General features: G+C 37.0%; 1 protein-coding gene across 1 annotated transcript in view; it reads right to left on the reverse strand.

The window, feature by feature from the left end:
- LOC105988961 (multiple PDZ domain protein-like) overlaps window positions 1-19,501 on the reverse strand; it is a gene marked incomplete at its 3' end in the record, with an annotated part of 92,919 nt that overhangs the window by 54,430 nt on the left and 18,988 nt on the right. Inside the window, exons 2-3 of the mRNA XM_013020753.1 lie at window positions 15,197-15,266; window positions 11,559-11,725 (exon numbers count right to left, since the gene is read on the reverse strand). Of these exons, the coding sequence (XP_012876207.1) occupies window positions 11,559-11,725; window positions 15,197-15,212 (183 nt within the window). The remainder of the gene's footprint in view (window positions 1-11,558; window positions 11,726-15,196; window positions 15,267-19,501) is intronic.

A 19,501-nucleotide genomic window follows, 5' to 3' on the forward strand; every position in this document is an offset into this window, starting at 1 on the left:
AGGAAGGAAGGAAGGAAGGAAGGAAGGAAGGAAGGAAGGAAGGAAGGGAGGGAGGGAGGGAGGGAGGGAGGGAGGGAGGGAGAGAGAGAAAGAAAGAAGAAGAAGAAGAGAAGGAGGAGGAGGGGGAGGAGGAGGAGGAGGAGGAGGAAAGGAAGGAAGGAAGGAGAAAGAAAGAGAGAAAAACAGAAACAGAGAGAGAGGGAGGGAGAGAGGGAAAGCAAAATACACAAATAGACTTTGCTACAATATTATGAAATATGCATTGATTTGGCTTCGGATCTTATATTCCAATAAAAAATGTTTTGGGGCACCAGCAAAGGACATCCACAATTATCTGCAAAAAGTTATTCTTTGTGCTTTCCAGTTTATACATCTGTATGAAGACAGATTTTTCTCCAAATATGTCAACTAAAACCACAAATCCAAAGATGAAATTCAGAAGCAGATAGGCAAATCCAGTTTTTCTTCTATCAAGCCATACATTAAAAAGATGTACAAGCCAGGCGCTGGTGGCTCACGCCTGTAACCCTAGCTACTCAGGAGGCTGAGATCTGAGGATCACGGTTCAAAGCCAGCCAGGGCAGGAAACTCCCTGAAACTTATCTCCAATCAACCACCAGAAAACCAGACGTGGCACTGTAGCTCAAGTGGTAGAGCGCTAGCCTTGAGCTGAAGAGCGCAGGGACAGCTCTCAGGCCCAGAGTTCAAGCCCCACAACCGACAAAAAAAAAAAAGTACAAAAATATAAAATCAATTTTACCCTTCTAATTTTTAAACATGAACTAAGTATACTACAATTTATGTGAATTAGTTAATATTAAAAATTGCTCAGTTTTAATTTCTCAGGCCAAATATTAGGGGATTAACTTCATAAACAAAAGTTCTCTGCAGTTCTTAATAATTTAAGAATGTTAATTAGTCAAGAGGCCAAAATGTTGGGAGACCTGTTGTGTTAATGCTAAACTTTAATAAGAAAGAAGAAGCAGCCACGCACTCCTGGCTCACAAAGGTAATCCTAGCTACTCAGGAGACTGAGACCTAAGGAGAGTATCTGAATCAGTAAGAAAGTCTATCAGACTCTTATCCCCAATAAAGTACCCCAAAAAGCCAGACATGGAGCTCTAAAAAACTAATACTTTTTAGTGATGATAAAGTATGGGGCCTATGCTTTAGACTTTTCAAATCCTGTTATTTAGTTCCCATGTTATAACCAAAGGAAAACAGAAAGGCTTAATGAAAACTATGTATATGATACTCTATGAAATATGTATATATGTATATAATATATAATGTTATAATATATACTATTGATGACATAGATTATATATTTCCATTTTTAAAGTATAAACTCTAATAATCTACTAAAAAGTATCAATGGAAAAATACAAACCAGGATCGAGTTTGCAAACATGGTAACAATTCAAGCCCAGATAGTCTTTTCTTAGGATTATTTAAAATCACTAAGACATTTGTAAGTTATAATCATTATACTAGTTAAGAAAACAATAAAGCAAATCAATATAGTGCTATGATTAATACCTGGACTCCAGAGTCAGTCTCCCTGGATTCAAACATCAGTTCTAACATATTGTCTGTGCCCTTTCCCAAGCAGTAAAATGAGGAAAACTGTTACCTACTTTATACTGTTGTTATAACGATGAAACGGGTAGCTACACCAAAACAATTCCCAGCACACAGAAAAACCTAATGCATGTTAATTGCCATGATTATAATGATGATGAGTGGTACATGTTATTGAAAGCATAGGTTCTCCAAAGTAACTTCAGTTATTTGGTTGATTTATTTATGTTAACATTGGTTCTCTGTCAACAAGTAATACATATTTAATGCACAAGTTTTAAATATTTAAGGATATAAGGATCTTCATGTATTCATTAACTGAGCACTCATTTTTTAGAGTTTAGTTATTCAAAGATGTACATGGCATGTCTTTGCATATAGTAGTAAATGAACCTCAAATTGACCAGGAATACAATAAATTCTAATGCTTCTTTTTGTCCTTGTGAGGAACAAATAGCAGTAGAATACATTACATAATACACAGTGTCTTTATGTGTATTTGCAAAATACCTCTATATTTAAATCTCAACAATTCTGTGTTTCCACAGCCAAACTTTCCTAGGAAAGTAGCTTGATCAAACGTACTACTATCAGCTGGGCACTGGTGGCTCACATCTGTCATCCTAGCTACTCAGGAGGCTGAGATCTGAGGATCATAGTTCAAAGCCATCCTGGGCAGAAAGTCCCTGAGATTTTTATCTCCAATTAACCACCAGAAAACTGGAAGTGGTGCTGTGCTCAAAGTGGTAGAGCACTTGCCTTGAGCTGAAGAGCTCAGGGACAGTGCCCAGGCCGAGTTCAAGCCCCATCACCAACAAAAAGAAGAAAAGAAGAAGAAGGAGAAGGAGGAGGAGGAGGAGGAGGAGGGAGGAAGGGAGAGATGGAGGGAGGGAGGGAGGGAGGGAGGGAGGGAGGGAGGGAAGGAAGGAAGGAAGGAAGGAAGGAAGGAAGGAAGGAAGGAAGGAAGGAAGGAGGAGGAGGAGGAGGAAGGAGGAAGGAGGAAGGAGGAGGAGGAGGAAGAAGAAGAAGAAATACTATCAAAAGATGCTGAAACTGTCAACAAAAAGCAGGGACATAAAAATTAAGTAAATTGAACCATTTATAATTTGATTTCAAATTGCAATCCATTTAAAATGCAATTTTAAATTACTGTTTTAAAGTAAGACTTAAAATACCTACTATTTTAAATCACTACTTAAATAGTAATTTTAAAAAGCAATTTAAAAAATTTAGACAAACACCATGTTAAGAATTTTAATGGTTTTCCTATCACCATAGAAAGTAAAATTGATTCAATATTAACAATCAACTTAGAGAAAAGTAAAGATAAAATAAGTCCTATGGACAAATATTAAGTGGAAATGGACAAATGAAGACTGTTGTTATTTTGCCAGTCTCCCTCCATTCCACTGTTATCACTTCTACCTTCTATCATAAAACTATTTCTGTAGGAAGAAAAATCTTTTTGTGCATGTTTACCAGTACTGTTTTAGTTGTGTATGTGTGTATGCTTTGTGCTCTCACTTTTGACATTTAAAAAGAAAATAAATGTAAGCAATTATCAGAGCTCCTGATTCTGCTACTTAAGGCACAATGTCTCAATATTTTTACTATGAATCAGTCTTAGTAATCTTATAAATCTAGCTTTACAGAATAGACTTCAGGCATGCCCCAGGACAGTATATGTGTTCTAGCTAACATCCCCTGCTTAGTCAGATATTCTAAAGTAATGCTTTGCGGCACACGTTTTCCTTTCATCTCTAGGGGATGCTATCTCATGTGTCCCTCCTCACAAAAGCTGTAACTAAATTAGGATGTAATGCTGTATTCTTAGTATTAGGAAAATAAAAAGAAGCATTTTTGAAGACTAATTTATGTATTTTATAATCATATGAAAGATGTTACTTACCAATATTCTATAAAAATCTTTATCTTAATTGGTATAGTTTTACCATAACAAAAATATGGAGAAAAGAAATTTAAAAAGCATTTCTAAATATTATATTTAATAAAAGAGTTAGAGGAGGTGATATACCTTCCCAGAAAGTTGAAAGCAAAAGAATAAAACTAACAATAAAAATCCTACCTCAGCAAGTCCTTCATGGCCTGAACATAGTGTCCTTCCCTCCCAATATCTCACAAGTATCTAATTGCTTTGACAACAGGGATCCGTGTGTGGCTCTGGACCAGAGTTTTCTCAATCTCACACAGCAGACATATTGTCAGGAGGGAGGGAGTGCTACGTTGCACGTTGAAGTTGAGGGTGTTATCCCTCAATTTTTGTCTTCCTCCAGTTAGTCCATATTGTATAGAACAGTAGCTTTCAGGATGTGCTTGTAAGAGTCAATTTAAAAGATAGTTCTGAGGCCTGTAAAGTAATTAAAAGCTCCCCAACTTTACATCTGCGTTCTTTGATCTGAGCCATTCCCTCCTATAGTCACTTTATATCTTTATGATAGAACATTACAGATCCTAAGTTGAAATATCTGTTGTATTTCTTGAGGTTCTAGTGTACATTATCTAAAAGAAGTTAACAGCAAAGAAGAGAGCCATGTGCCAGTGGCTCTTGCCTGTAAGCTTACCTACTTGGGAGGCAGGGAGTGGAAGTCAGAAAAGATATAATTTACTGATAAACACGTATGACAAAAGGCAAACTGTTCCTCAAACAAGGCAATGCCATCTTTGCATTACCTTAAAGAGTACAGCCAAAAGCTAGAGACCACCTACCAATTCTTCATAACAAAGACTGAACTAATGGTCAGCCAGGCCATACCTGTGACTTGAGATTGGTTTAACTATGCATACCTTCCTCACTCTCCACTCCAATCTCCCTGTTTAATCTGAGGCCAATTTCTGTACCCCTAAAGATGACTGGAAATGTAATGTAATATTGTCTTCCCATGCCATGCCCATGCTATGTAATAAATCTCCTTTCTCTCACCTTCACCATGTCTCTTTATTTGACATAAGGAGGCCAGTGACTAGATCTAATGTACGATCCCTGGGGGTCTAAAACCCAAGTTTCATGCTTTACCTTGACAGACTCACTTTTTCTAAACATAGTTTGCTGGATTTGGGGTGCAAATGCTAGGGCAAAACAATATCTGCATCTTGTTTGTGCTAGTAAACAATCATCATCTGTTCAGCACAAATCATGATGTTAACTAGTAACTTATTGACACCTAAGATTACCCACCTGGGCATATCAAATCAAATTAGATAAACCAGGTCCATGAACTTATCAAATACACCAGACCAGCGAATGATGCAACCTCTTCATCTGGGCCCTCTAAATGGAGAGGACCTAACACCAAAGTAACAGCAGCATTTAGTGACTCATCATCAGGGCACCAGGAGCATGCATCCAAGATCAACAAGCAAAGGGCTCCAAACAGCTCCGCACCATCTCTATGACTGACAAGACTCACTGGAATTGCTAGCCCTGAGAACTACTGAACCAGATCTGCTCTGTGTTGCCTATGTGCCACAATGGCTCTGACTGGCTTGTGGTGTACTATCTTACCTACCCATGTGACTTGATTCTCTTTTCATTCATATCAGATCTCTCCCCTTCAGCAAGACAGAGAATCCTACAGAGCTTATGAGCCTTCCTTTATTTCCTATGTTCTATTTTCTTCTCTTATAATTTATTCCATTATGATTGATTTTAGGTGTTTAACGAAGGTTTATTAATAAATGAATATGAGTCTGTTATAGAAGTGTTTATGTAGTTGGGGGCCAGTGGCTCATACCTGTAATCCTAGCTACTCAGGAGGCTGAGATCTGAGGATCAAGGTTCAAAGCCAACCCGAGCAAGAAAGGGCAAGAAAGTCCCTGAAACTCTTACCTCCAATTAACCACCAGAAAAACAGAAGTGGTGCTGAGGCACTGAAGAGCTGAGGGACAGCACCCAAGCCCAGAGTTCAAGCCCCATGACCAAATAAATAAATAAAGTGTTTATGTGATAAGCCTACCATAGCCAATTTGACTCACTAAATAATCTCTTAAAATGAACAACATGCAACCCTTTGGCTATTTTATCCTCTTTTTTTTTACCTTTTTAAAATATATTTTATTATCTTTAAATAGTTGTACAAAGGAGTTGCTATTCAACAAAGCAGTTTATGAATACAATGCAGTTTTTGCCTTTGCTCCCAAGACCCTGAAATTTAGTGATATTCACAGTCTTAGTAAGTCAAGGTTGTTGGTATCTCTGTGATATTCTTATGCTTGCCCTCAGAAGGTGATCAAATTCTTTTCTGGAATGTGAACATGTGAAACTTTACAAAAACACAAAACAAAAATGTTGATCATACAATGATGTCATTCTAAGAATAACTTTTTAAAGATTTAACTAATCAACAATGAATAATTATTTAAAGAGATGTCATAATTTTCCAAAGAAATATTTGGCTTATATTGTGCTTACATGGCATCTATTTGAAATGGCATAAGCCAAAATTTTGTGAAGAATAATGAACAAGGCAACCTAAAAATATTAAACAAATAAAAACAATACAACAGAATATTTCAGAAAGGCTGGAGATCATTGACAAGAAGATCTACTGAGTATTCTGTGCCCTGAGGCTCATTTCACAAACAAGCAGCTTTTGTAACCTAGTTATCCACATCATTTCTCCAGTGTTAGGATTGGCCTCTGTTGCATAGCTTAAAAAAAAATCTTGGCAATGTCAATTTCTAAACATTGCTCCCCAAATTTCTATCAAAACTAGAATTCTAAATCACAGTTTTCTACTAAACATTTAGGGCAAGAAGATTAATTTAGTGCCTGTGGGTCAGTTCAAAAGGCCAGGAAATTAATTCATCAGGCAAATAGCACCCACCTGTACTGGACTGGAGAAACTTTACAGAATAAATATGCAAATACAATATCCTCAAGGCTGACAAGTTTCCATTATTAAATAGCTAACGTGTTTATTTTCCCCACAATAGCTGGATTTTTGTCATGAATACTCATTACGCCCTGTAGTTATTAGCAGAGATGACTAGGTGACAGTGAGGACACTAATTGAAAATTTGCATTTGACAGATCATTGACACACAGTCACAGTTCTATTTTTTCCTCTTCACTTAAACAGAAGTCATGCAATAGGAAATGAACTGGAGCTATTAGAGATTATTCAGGTTTAATAGCACACATCCTTTTAGCTGGCGGTTAGAACAATGCACAATGTGGCAGAGTTAAACGGAGGCATCAATTATACTCTCAGACCTGTTAATATTTTTGACAATATTTAAATAGCACATCCCTTCAGGGCATGGCTTTTTTGCCCTCTCTGTTACACACCTGTCAAGTGTTTAATTTGCCAAAGGGAAACAGTTTGATTTCTAAGGGCAGTCTTAGTACTGAAGAAGCAAATTGGAAAAAATTAAACATTACTGAATAGAAGTAATGAGAAGGATCTGAGAGGAAAAAAAATTGTAGGCTTAATTCAACATGACATGTCAGCATCTGTCGTTAATGCAACAATATGATCCTGTTCTCCAATATGCTGCTATACCTTGGGTGTTTCCACTATTCATTCTTTTTGCTTCTCTGACAAGAGAATGGTGGAGGGAAAGAACTGGAGGGATCGAATGTTCTCATGGCCATAAGGGATGGAAACAGTAACTTAACCTACTATGCTTATAAAATTATACATGTGAAAGTATAAGATAATATAAGCTAGCCACTGCCCAGATTTCTGTAGCCAAGTTTAAAGGCACGAAACAAATTTCATTCCTTGGATGTACTAATTAATTACTACATTATAAAGATTAATACATTAGCTGTGTGAGGCTCATGCCTATAATACTACATTACTCAGAAAGCTGAGATCTGAGGATCAATTCGAAGACAGTTTTGGCAGAAAAATCTTTGAGACACTTATCTCAACTACCCAGCAAAAGAAAAACAAAAGTGGATATGGAACTCAATTGGTAGAGTGCCAGCGATAAGGAAAAAAAGGCTAAACAAGATCATGAGGCCCTGAATTCTAGTACACACACACACACACACACACACACACACACACACACACACACTCTAAAAACAGTGAATTAGCACTTGGTAAGTCTAACATGTCTAAGAATGTTCTAGACTGTTTACATTTCATTCTTAAAATAGGCCTGGTGCAGGGCTGGGAAGGTGGCTCAGTGGTAGAGCGCTTGCCTTGCATGCCTGAGGCCCTAGGTTCGAGTCCTCAGCACCACATAAGCAAAAAGAAAAAAGCCGGAAGTGGCGCTGTGGCTCAAGTGGTAGAGTGCTAGCCTTGAGCTGAAGAGCTGAGGGACAGCGCCCAAGCCCAGAATTCAGGCCCCACGACCAGACCCCCCCCCAAAAAAAAAGAAAGAAAAAATAGGCCTGGTGCATCCTAGCTACTTGGGAGGCAGTAATTGGGAGTCATGGTTCAAGGTCATCTTAGGCAGAAAAGTTCCCAAGACTCCTCACTCAATGATAGGATCCATCACATCCATCCCAGGGGACCAGGTGGAGGCAGGCAGGCACAGGAGAAAGATTATTACAAGGTTTATTAGAGGAGCCATATTTCCCTCAGAAAGGGAGCACATGGCAGCCTCCACAATCTAGGCAGCAGCAAGGTCTAGGGGTAGGAAGTGAGGTAGACTGAAGCTCAGGTGGGTCTAGGCAGAGAGAGGGAGGGACCAGCTATATGGAGGGAACTCCAGGGCTGGGAGAAGCTCAGGTCTGCATGGAGCTGAGGACCAAAGGTGGGCATAATGCTTACACTCAATAGCTAGGCAAAGTGGAACATACCTATTAATCTAGCTACAGAGGAAACAGTGACTGAGCACAGGACCTATCATCTACAGCTACCCAGGTTAGAACAAGTATTAGGACTACAGACCAACCAGAGCAAGCATAAGAAATCCTACCTCATAAAAACAGTCAAGGCAGCTGGGTGCTGGGTGGCCTGTAATCCTAGCTATTCAGGAAGTTCATAGACAGCTGAAGCAGGAAAGTTCATGGGACTCTTATCTCCAATAAACTTATAAAAAGCCATTAGTGGAACTGTGGCTCAAGCACTGGAGCATTAGCCTTGAGCAAAAAACTTCAGCTACAGTGCCTAGTCCTTAAGTTCAAGCTCTAGGATTGGCACAAAAAGAAAAAAACAAAACAGCCAAGGCAAAATCATGTCAGAGGTATGACTCAAGTAGTAGTAGACTTTACAAATACAGGGCCTTGAATTCAATCCCCAGTAGCACTTTTTTTGGTCAGTCGTGGGGCTTTAACTCTGTCCCTGAGCTCTTCAGCTCAAGGCGAGCGCTCTACCACTTGAGCCACAGCACCACTTCCGGTTTTCGAGTGGTTTATTGGAGATAAGAGTCTCAGGGACTTTCCTGTCCCGGCTGGCTTTGAACCACGATCCTCAGATCTCAGCCTCTTGGGTAGCTAGGATTACAGGGGTGAGCCACCAGCACCCGGCTCAAAAAAAATTTTTTTAATAAATTTAAAAGAGAAAATAATAGATTTTGAAGTTTTGCTATAGTCAATACCCCCCCAAAAAACCTAGCAAATAAAAGAAATGAATTAGCTATGAATGGGAAAGAAAAGTTATCAAAAAGTTATAAAAAATCAAAGTCTTGGCATCTAGGGATCTAGTTTCTAGCCTATAGGAAGATAGAAAAAATGCACAGACTAACATTCTTTCCTTTTCCAAAAATGGTAGAATGGTGCCAAGAAAACTCAAACTTAACTCTACTCTACCTTTATAAACAAGTCACTTAACCTCTCTAGGTCATGGTGACAAACAGGGCACAATGAATGTTTCCTTGGTCTTTTTCAGTGTCAGTATTCTGTATGAACAGTGATGAGGAAAAAGTCCAAAGACATTCAAATGCAAGACATGCCCAGATAATTCAACACCCAAATATTCTTAGGGCCTGGATCCTCCTTCCATTGCTGGTCCTTTTATCACACAAGATCGGCACAAACTCTGTTCCCTTTCATGAGACTGGCTAGCAGATAATGTCAACAGCTAACATATTCAGCTTGTGGTATATCCTAACATATTAGTTGGTACTCTTTTTGTTTCAATTTTCTTCTCATTCTAATCACATTTTCACAAAATACTATAAGAGGAGACAACATATGTCCAACTTCTTTATGATTTGAGAGGAACAGATAATTTTTCATATCATATTATACTCAGGATACAGGTTTCTCCACAAATCTGGCTAGGTCATTCTGAAAATCAGTTTTGAAAAACAATCTTTTCAGCAACTTGCAAAGGGATTACCATAAGTAAACAAACAAGCTAAGCTCTTGCTTAGCTTCCTACATCCCCCAAGACTGGCACTCTACCACTTGAGCCAAATCTCCCCCTCTGGCTTTTTTGCTAGTTAATTGCAATAAGACACGTTTGTATTTGTCTTGTTGGACTGGCTTTAAAACTTAGTCCTCAGATCTCAGCCTCCTAAGTAGCTAGAGTTACAGGCATGAGCCACTGGCATCTAGCTAAGAAAAACACCTTTTTAAACTAATAGTCATGACTTTTTAAAATTGTTAAGTAGAAAGTCACTGTAGAGAAATATTTTTGAAGCCAGAAATGGGTGGCTCATATCTATAATCCTAGCTACTTGGAAAGCTGAGAATATGGAGACCATGGTTTGAGGCCAACCCCAGCAGAAAAAAATTCATCAGAGCCATTCTCAACTAAGATCTAGACTTAGTAGCAGTGTGCCTGCTAGCCTAGCTACTGAGAATGAACGAAAATCATGGCTGGAAGTATAATTCAGTGGTAAAAGTGCCTGCTTAGCATGAATTCAAAGGCCTAGCACTGCCAAACACAAAAATAATGAAATAAAGTATTTGTGTGTGTGTGTGTGTGCGCGTGCGCACGCACACGCAAGTACATATCTCTTTTGTTTGGTGGTTTTTAAAGTTTAATTTTATTGTAAAAGTTAAGTATTTTTAAGATACTTCTTAATTTACTTCTTTTGGAGGGGTTACAAAAATATATATCTAGACTAATAATCTACATGACATTAAACAAATTCCTTCTCTATAACTACTATTCATTCTTTTGCATTTGGTACAGTTTTGGAGTTTTTAATAGGACCTGTTTTATTTTTACTGAATTATGAAATTAAGTCTTCAAGTTTCATTTTGAACCTTGTAGGGCTGAATATTTGCTAGCAAGTCTTCCATAAATATAAAATTAATGCTAAAAACATGAGTAGGAATACTAACTTGAAGGCATAATTAGATTGACTTCAAACCTCATGAGTATATGAACTGTTTTATTTCTTTTTAAAACCTGAAACATGGTGATTAAATGAAGTAACTTCAAAGAACATCTGACTTTAGTTTTCATTCTGTCATTGTGAGATGTTTCAACTTCAATACAAATGCTCTAACTTCTTAATGCTCATAATTTTTACAGAAAAAAAAACATGGTGTTACATTTAGAAGTTCTAATGTTTATCACCATCTGATGCTGTCATGGAAGCAATTGCTACTTACACTCTTTTAAGAAGTGAGAATTGCAATTCCTCTAACTGATGACAATGTAATTATTCCTTTTACTGTCAAAACAGAGGTGATTTCCTTTCCTCACACACATGATTACATATGCTAATCCGAGCTTATCTACAATCTTCTGAGTGTACTGTTTGAATCTGAATGAGCAGATCACATGATCAGTGAGGCTTAGTGAGGAAATCAAGTCTACAGCCATCCACTCCAAACATTTGTATCATCCTTTCTTCTGCAGGAACTCATTCTCCAGCTTCCAGAGCTTTCAACACAATGTCATGTCTTCTACAACATACAGCAACAACCATTACAAAAATAACTAGGAGAGAAAAAGCCACAGCAAATCTGAATGTCTTATTTGGAGAAGTAAATGTTTTCATTAACTATTCATTAAAGCATATATCAGCCTTTAGAAAAACAGGAGCTTTCAACAAGGTCTCGGCCATGCTGTGACTACCCACATGGGTAAGTGATACCCTACCTGGTCCTTCAGCTGCTGTATAGAAGTCTGAAGATTCAGAATCTGGCTGAAGAGTGGACTCTGCAGAACTGACTTCAGAAGGCTCAGTTTTTCTTCGTTTGCTACATCCCCACGTTCTCGTAGCTTGGCTTGCAAGCGCTCTGCTGCCTGCAGGGCTCGGTTTTTGTCTATTCCAAAGAGCAGCATTAATCAATTACACATTCAAGTCTAAAGGTACATGTTAAACCTATGGATACTCTTAACACTATTCATCTGAACTGTACAAAATAGTCTTTTTTTACTATGGACAAAGTGGGTCTAAAGTAAAAAATATTTTAATGCAGTACAAAATAAAAAAACACTTTTTAATACTTTATTTTTTCTTCAAAATTGAATAGCATATTTGCATATGCTTCATATCAATACAAATAAGGGGAGAATAAACATGCTGCTCTAACTATGTCCTTCAAACCTTCAAGTCTCTTATAGAAAAATGTATGTGAAAGCAGGACACTGAGCACATCATATGCTACATGCAACTGTAAGGCCATAGAAACTTATTCACATGACAGATACTTGAATTCCAATGTCAGCTGCTTTATAAAAATACATAAACTAAATAATCTGTGATCTCAGAAATGTGGATATTTTCCTTTAAAAAAGATATGTCAAATTTTATCTAAACAAAGAAAAATTAGTAACATAATTAACTCACAAATAAGTAGATATGGATAACATCACCAATGAATGACAATATCTAAAATATAATGATATCATACAGGAGGGAGCAAAGCATCCTAAAATAGAAAATGTAAATGTGGTACATATATACAATGGAATTCTATGGCTCCATCAGAAAGAATGACATTGCCCCATTTGTTAGAAAATGGAAAGACTTGGAAAAAATTATATTAAGTGAAGTAAGCCAGGCCCAAAGCAACATAGGTTCCATGGTTTCCCTTATTTGCAATAACTAGTATATGTCTGACTCAAGTAGAAAAGGTCAGATAAGTTGATATTAGGGAAATGAACCCCAAGATAAGTATTTAAATGTTTGTTTTTTTTCTTTCATAGGATTGTTTCTAACATATTTATAAGATGATTTCTATGTTGCTTTGGATGTCCCTCTCCCACAGTATAACCCATGCTTTCACTGTATTTGATGTTGGTATAATTTGTGGAGGGGAAGGGAAAAAAACAAATCGTTTAACTAGGGATACAGGTGGACTCATTGCAACAATGAAGTGTACAAGTCGTTATGTCGAAAAACGAACTTAACAACTTTGGTGAGGGGTGGGGGGAGGATAGGGTGGGAGGAGGAGAGGAGTATGGGAAGGGATGGGAAGGGGAAACAAAGAGGAGGCAAAAATGCTTGATAAGAAATGTACTCGTTATCTTGCCCATGTAATTGTAACTCCTCTGTGCGGTATTCTCATAATAAAAAAAATAATTAGCAAGGAAAAAAAAAGAAAATGTATTAAGAAGCATTACATAAATCAGTCTTTTAAAGACACTTCTTCTGAAAAGAGAAAAGAGGAAAGAGGGTAATTGAGGGATACATGTGATTAAAATATGCCCTGTGCAAGTATGGAAGCATTGAGATGAAATATACCACTATGAACAATTAATATACAGTAATTAAAATATTTAAAAACTACTTAATACTAGAAATGCCTTCCCCCAAAATTAAATCACATATTTACATATGCTTCAAACCAATTCAATTAAGTTTTAAGCACCTTATGAGTCAGGTACAATGTTACAGAAAGTGTTTTTAATCAATATATTTCAATGGTCCTAATGTCATACATGCATGCTTCTATTTAACTTCCTGCACAGGCTCATGCCTAGAATGCAGTTCACCTATTTGTGGCTTTGAATCATTTGACAGGTTGGTACCACTACACACTGCTTCTCTCTGTGGAGATAGAACTTATTAGGCTATCTGTAAGGACTACCCTAGAATTATATTCTTCCAGATCTTAGCCTCCCACATAGCTTCAGATGACATGAATACACTACTGCACCTAGCAGTAGTGGGTTAAGAAAGGGTCACACAGACTTTTCTGCCCAGACCAGCCTCCAGTCAGAGCATCCTGAGTAGCTAGGGTTACAAGTATAAGCTTTTGTTTGGTTTTGTTTTGTTCCAGGGAGAGTGTTGAGATATATGCCCAATGCATTCATGATAATGAGTACATCTATTAAAATATATTTGCTATATAATGGTAATCAACAAGTGACAATTATTACCAGAGATAATTTCTATAGCACCCAATACCCAATTATACAGAAATACGGTAATTGAAATGACAACTGATCTTGATCCTGAGTTCACTTACATAAGCAGATTAAAATGAACCATATTTACTCATGCAGAATTTTTATCCTAAAGATACATATGATAGTATTATTCTGGGCCATATATCCATGGTAACTGAGTATTACTCATTTTCATACCAATTCTTAGAAGGTGTGCAACCTGGTAATGGCTAACAGAATAAAACTTTGAGAATCAATGATTTATGTAATTTTACACTTCTCTTTCCTTTCCACTTTCTAATGAGGAACTTTCCTAGATGGATTGGTAGTCTTTATAGTATATGACTTCAATTTAAAATGAGTAATGGAGGAAAAGTGCATCCAAGCATTTTAATGATCAGAATAGAACTGGGAACAAAAATCACATTATCACCAAAATAGCACTTTTTCCATTTATTGCCACCAACTTTCCCTCTACACCTCACAGTCTGCAGCTGTTAAGAAACAAGCCAGAATCATTTACGTGCCAAGTGACATGCAGATACTTTCCAATGGTCATACTCAAACAGTATGAGTAGAGGCAAGGTGTCCGACACCTGACATACCTGTAAATGGCTCTATAAAGTAATGTTTCTAAAGCTCAAAAATAGTGGGATAAAAGATGAGCCCATGAAACTGCATGAAAAGTTTGTTGGTAGGTTTGTTATTACTCTTTTTATCTAATAAAAGCAAGAAGTCAGTAGTATCTCACCAATACAACTACAAGAACTGTGGCCTTTTCTCAGGATTAAAACTACTAAAGCACTGTTAAGCACTGGAGCTCATGCCTGTAATCCTAGCTACACAGGAGACTGAGATCTTAGGATTACAATTCAATTTGAAGCCAGCACAGGCCGGAAAATCCATGACACTATTTTCCCCAATAAGCTACTCAAAGCCAGAAGTGGCACAGAGGCTCAAATGGTACCCTTAAGCAAAAAAAGACACTCAGGAATGGCACCCAGGCCATCATGATTCAAGCCCAAGGACCAACATACACATACACAGACACACACAGACACACACAGACACATAGACACACACACAAAGATATACAGACACACATGACACGGAACTTTTAACTTTCTGGGGCCATCCAGAAAGAAACAACGAAAACTGGTTCACTAATTAGAATTGGGCTTATTTTAAACCTTATTAAACCCCATGATTAATAAAATAGCTCATACTTACTTTTGCTTACAGTGATTTGTTTTTATAACACTTCAAATGAAATTGTCCAAATACAGAGATGGTAAAATGTTAGTAGATAAAAATTTTTGAATCTAAGTTACTATAGATAGAATCTTCCATGGAAATCTTATCATATTTAAAGATATCCAATAAAAAAAGAATAGTCTTACCTACGGTTTCCAACATATTCAAAGTTCAGTGTCCTTCTATAATGATTAAAACAGTGACTGAAACAGAACTCTGGGAAGAAAAGAAATGAAATGGAATGATTACATTTTATTCTAAAACTCAATACCTTTTACCATTACAATCCTGATTTAACTTAATATGTTTCTCTTTATAGACTAAAATTATCACTTTAAAATTCATTCAAAATCATATTGTCATTCCTACAACACTTGGATAAGGAGAAAAGCAAAATTTCTGTTTTAAAAAAAGATGGCAGAAGTTTCTAAAACATTTCCTAAGGATCTTCTTAGCACAGACCACTGTGCTCCTGAAATAATATATATAGTTCCTTAACAGAGAATATAGAGTATATTTGAGTCTATAATAAGAAATTCTGTGGGCAAAGATGTAAAAAAATACATTCTGTGTTCTTGACCCCAAATGACCAGTCTTAAGTGGGAAGCCAACAGACATATATCACTTAGAAATGAAGCAAGCCTCCAAAGCAGAACTATGAACCTCTATAATGTCTAAGTCCTGGGCTAATAAATGAATAAAAGAGAACACAGTGTTTTTTCAATTTTCAAAATACCTTTTTAACTTTAATGTTCTCCTCATTCCCATTCAAAAACACTCTTAATTTCAACCTATACATACCTTTCTCTAAGCTTAGTGCTTAACTAGTGTCCTAAGTACAGAGATCTGCACTGCTAATGTCCATACACTGAGCATTTCTGTTTGATGTGAACATTATTCTGCACAACAGTATCCATAGATGCATTTATCCTTTGCCTCACAGAAAAGCCAGTCATTAGGAAGTCAGTCAATTATTCTTCCAGTAAAGAAAAGGAATCTACCAACATACATTCTCATTCTTCAACTTGAAAATGATAAGGCCATTTCTCTGAGAAAATAAGTTGGTCTCTGTTACCTCTTTGTGGTGAGAAAAGAAAAAAAAAGAAATATATGATAGAGATGATGATGAGCACAGTACATCATGCCAGCAAGTTTTGCTTTGGGTAAAAACAGATAACAACAGTTAATGACTTTCCTTATCCCAATTTAGAACACACCACTTAAAAATACCAGCTTCACTGCAAAAAGGAAAATAGCTCAACTACTAACACTTTTTTTGGGGGGGAGAGGGGTCTGGTCGTAGGGCCTGAACTCTGGGCCTGGGTACTGTCTCTCAGCTCTTCAGCTCAAGGCTAACGCTCTACCACTTGAGCCATAGCACCACTTTTTTTTTTCTGGTTAGTGGTATTGAGGAATCGAACGCAGGGCCTCATGCATGCAAGGCAAGTGCTCTACCACTGAGCCACTTTCCCAGCCCTAACACTTACTTTTAAAAGATGCATGGTATCTAGAAAAGTTCTAACCAGGATTTGAAAGCCAGAGAACACTTAGCCCTCAGTAAGGAGACAAGAATCTCCCTCAGCTTCCTAGAACATTACTGACTCTATGATAAACTGACTCTTGTGATAATTAAGATAACATATAGTTATTTTCAGTACATAGCATAATATATAATTGTAAAATATATCTTCTTAATCAATGCTTAGCTTATATGGATAAGCATTGTGAGGCAAAACAAAAGAGAGCTTTAAAAAATGGCAATATGTTTATTATTTACAGGGAAAACCTAATTCTCCTCCAAAAAATAGCTTACTATTTAATACCCTCTCAAAAATATTCTTAGCTAGGTGCTGATGGCTCACTCCCTATAATCCCAGCAACTCAGGCTCTGATTCTCTATTAACCATCAAAAAGCTGGAAGTGAAGCTGTGGCTCAAATGGTAGAGTACTAGACTTGAGCAAAAAGCTCAGGGCCTTAAATTCAAGTTCCAGAACCCAAACCAACAAATAAATACTGTGTATGTATGTATATATATATATATATATATATATATGTATATATATATACATATATATATATGTGTATATATATACACACATATATATATACATATATATACTGCATGTAGATAAATATACTCTTAATTTTGTAACACTAACAATCAGATTTAGGGCCTCAATCACATTAGGCAAGTACTTTATCATTGAACTACATGTCCAATCCCAAAAAATATTAACTATGAAAAATTTAAAAATAAAAGTAAAGCTGGGTGCCGGTGGCTCACACCTGTAATCCTCACTTCTCAGGAGGCTGAGATCTGAGGATCATGGTTCAAAGCCAGCCCAGGCAGGAAAGTTCATGAGACTCTTATCTCTAATTAACCACCAGAAAACTGGAAGTGGCATTGTGGGTCAAGTGGTAGAGTGCTTGCCTGGAACTGAAGAGCTCAGGGACAGTGCCCAGGCCCAGAGTTCAAGCTCCATGACCAACACGCCCCCCCCCAAAAAAGTAAAGATACCCAAATATAGGAAAGACAGGCTTGCTGAGGTAGCATATGAATTTTAAGGTAATGCCCACTGTCAGTATACATGAACTGTTTGGGAAAGAAAGTAGAGTAAGAAGCTCCCATTTGAAAAAACACAGCTGTCCAAAAGGCCACCTACAACTCAGTTATGAAGAAACATGCTTACCTATTCCTTCCTCTGTTACCTGTTACCTCTCTCCAAGAAACACAAATAAGGATTTTTTTAAAGCTGATTTAGAAGTTTGTATCCAGATGACAAAAGAGGAGGCAACAATGTGCGATAAGAAATGTACTCATTACCTTGCTCATGTAACTGTAACCCCTCCTCTGTACAGAATTTTCACAATAAAAAACTTATTTAAAAAAAAGATGTTTGTACCCAGATGAAAGAAAGCATTATTACTGTGGGTTCTATTTCAGTGATTCTTAAAAAAGAAAAAAAAAGCACAGTTTCATTTATTCTGCTCTAATGTCTCTAAATAAAAACATAGCTTTTGAATTTTCCAGGACATTTGACCATCAGCAACCTTGACAAAAAGTTCAAAAGAGAATTATGCCTTTTTGTGCTTTATCCCAAAATTTCATTTCTAATCACAAACACACTTACCTATTATCAGAGAACTTTTGAAGTGGAGAAACAGAATCTATTCTTCAGCTACAGCCATGAATTCCTTTCTCCCTTTCATCCTTTACTATCACTTGTCCCTTTACCCATCTCTACACTATGAGGAAATATAAGGGAACCTGGGAAATAAAAGCAGGCCATAGCCAACAGACAAATCCTAAAGGATATCCAACAACATGTCTGTCATCCAAATTCTAATGCTTTTTCCTGGGCATGAATGAATGACACTGGTGACAAAGGTGAACCAGAGGGGCAGTAAAAACAAGGGATGGGCAGGGAAAAGCATGGAATCATCAACACTAACTCTGAGACAAAGGCAACAATCATCACACACAGAACCTACCACATACTGGGCACTAATGCACTCATGTTATTCAATTACATTGTTTAATCCTCATACCATCTACTTGCTTTACACAGGAAGAAGCCAGCATAGATGGGTAATAGGCTAAGGTCACGCCACCATAAATAACGGAGCCCAGGTTTGAAAACAGGAAGTTTGGTTGCAAAGTTCACAACTTAACTTCTACCAGGAAGCTTCCCTTTGCTATTCTTTCCTCTTTCTGAATTCAAAATTGCCATAAAGGTCTTGCCCTACACAAGATGAAACCAAAGGAAGAAATTCAGTCCTGAAGTCAATGAAGTCTGAAATGAAACAAAACAATACAGACATGCCACCCAGCCAAATGTCCATACCAGGTCTCAACAAGTCAGAATTAACTAATTTGGAAACCATTTTTCAAGTCTGTCAAAGAAAAACAGTTATGTTTTTATGTTATGCTACGTTATGTTCATATATTTTTAAATAAATCAATATAAAATTCAAGATTTTAAGAAAAGATTCTTAAGAGAAAGCAAGTGTCTTTATCTTAATATCCAAAGTATAGTCGAACCCATAGTTGTTAAATTTCACAGTACTAAAATCTCTCAACTAAATGCAGTAAGAATATCCAATGTTAAAGAAGCATTAGTTCCCTATTATCTACTGTTCATGTATTCTACTTGTGGTCCTATCACTATTTGGTTTATAAATGAACCCAAAATCTGTTTTAATAACCACGTGCTCAAAAGACACATCAGTATTAGTTTAATTTATTCAGTATCTAATAGATAGATAAATCACAGGAGCAGGAACTATCAGTACCTTGCTCTCTCAAATATGCTTGAGTTCTGCTCTATTTTCCAGATAAGACATCAGCGTTAAGAAGAGGTCAATCTTTAGCTTTCTAAGGACCCTCCAGACTGCTTTCCAAAGTGGTTGTATAAGTGTACATTCCCACCAGCAGTGTAATAGGGTTCCT

This window comes from Dipodomys ordii, unplaced genomic scaffold, assembly GCF_000151885.1.
Source record: "Dipodomys ordii isolate 6190 unplaced genomic scaffold, Dord_2.0 Scaffold53, whole genome shotgun sequence".
NCBI lineage: Eukaryota > Metazoa > Chordata > Mammalia > Rodentia > Heteromyidae > Dipodomys > Dipodomys ordii.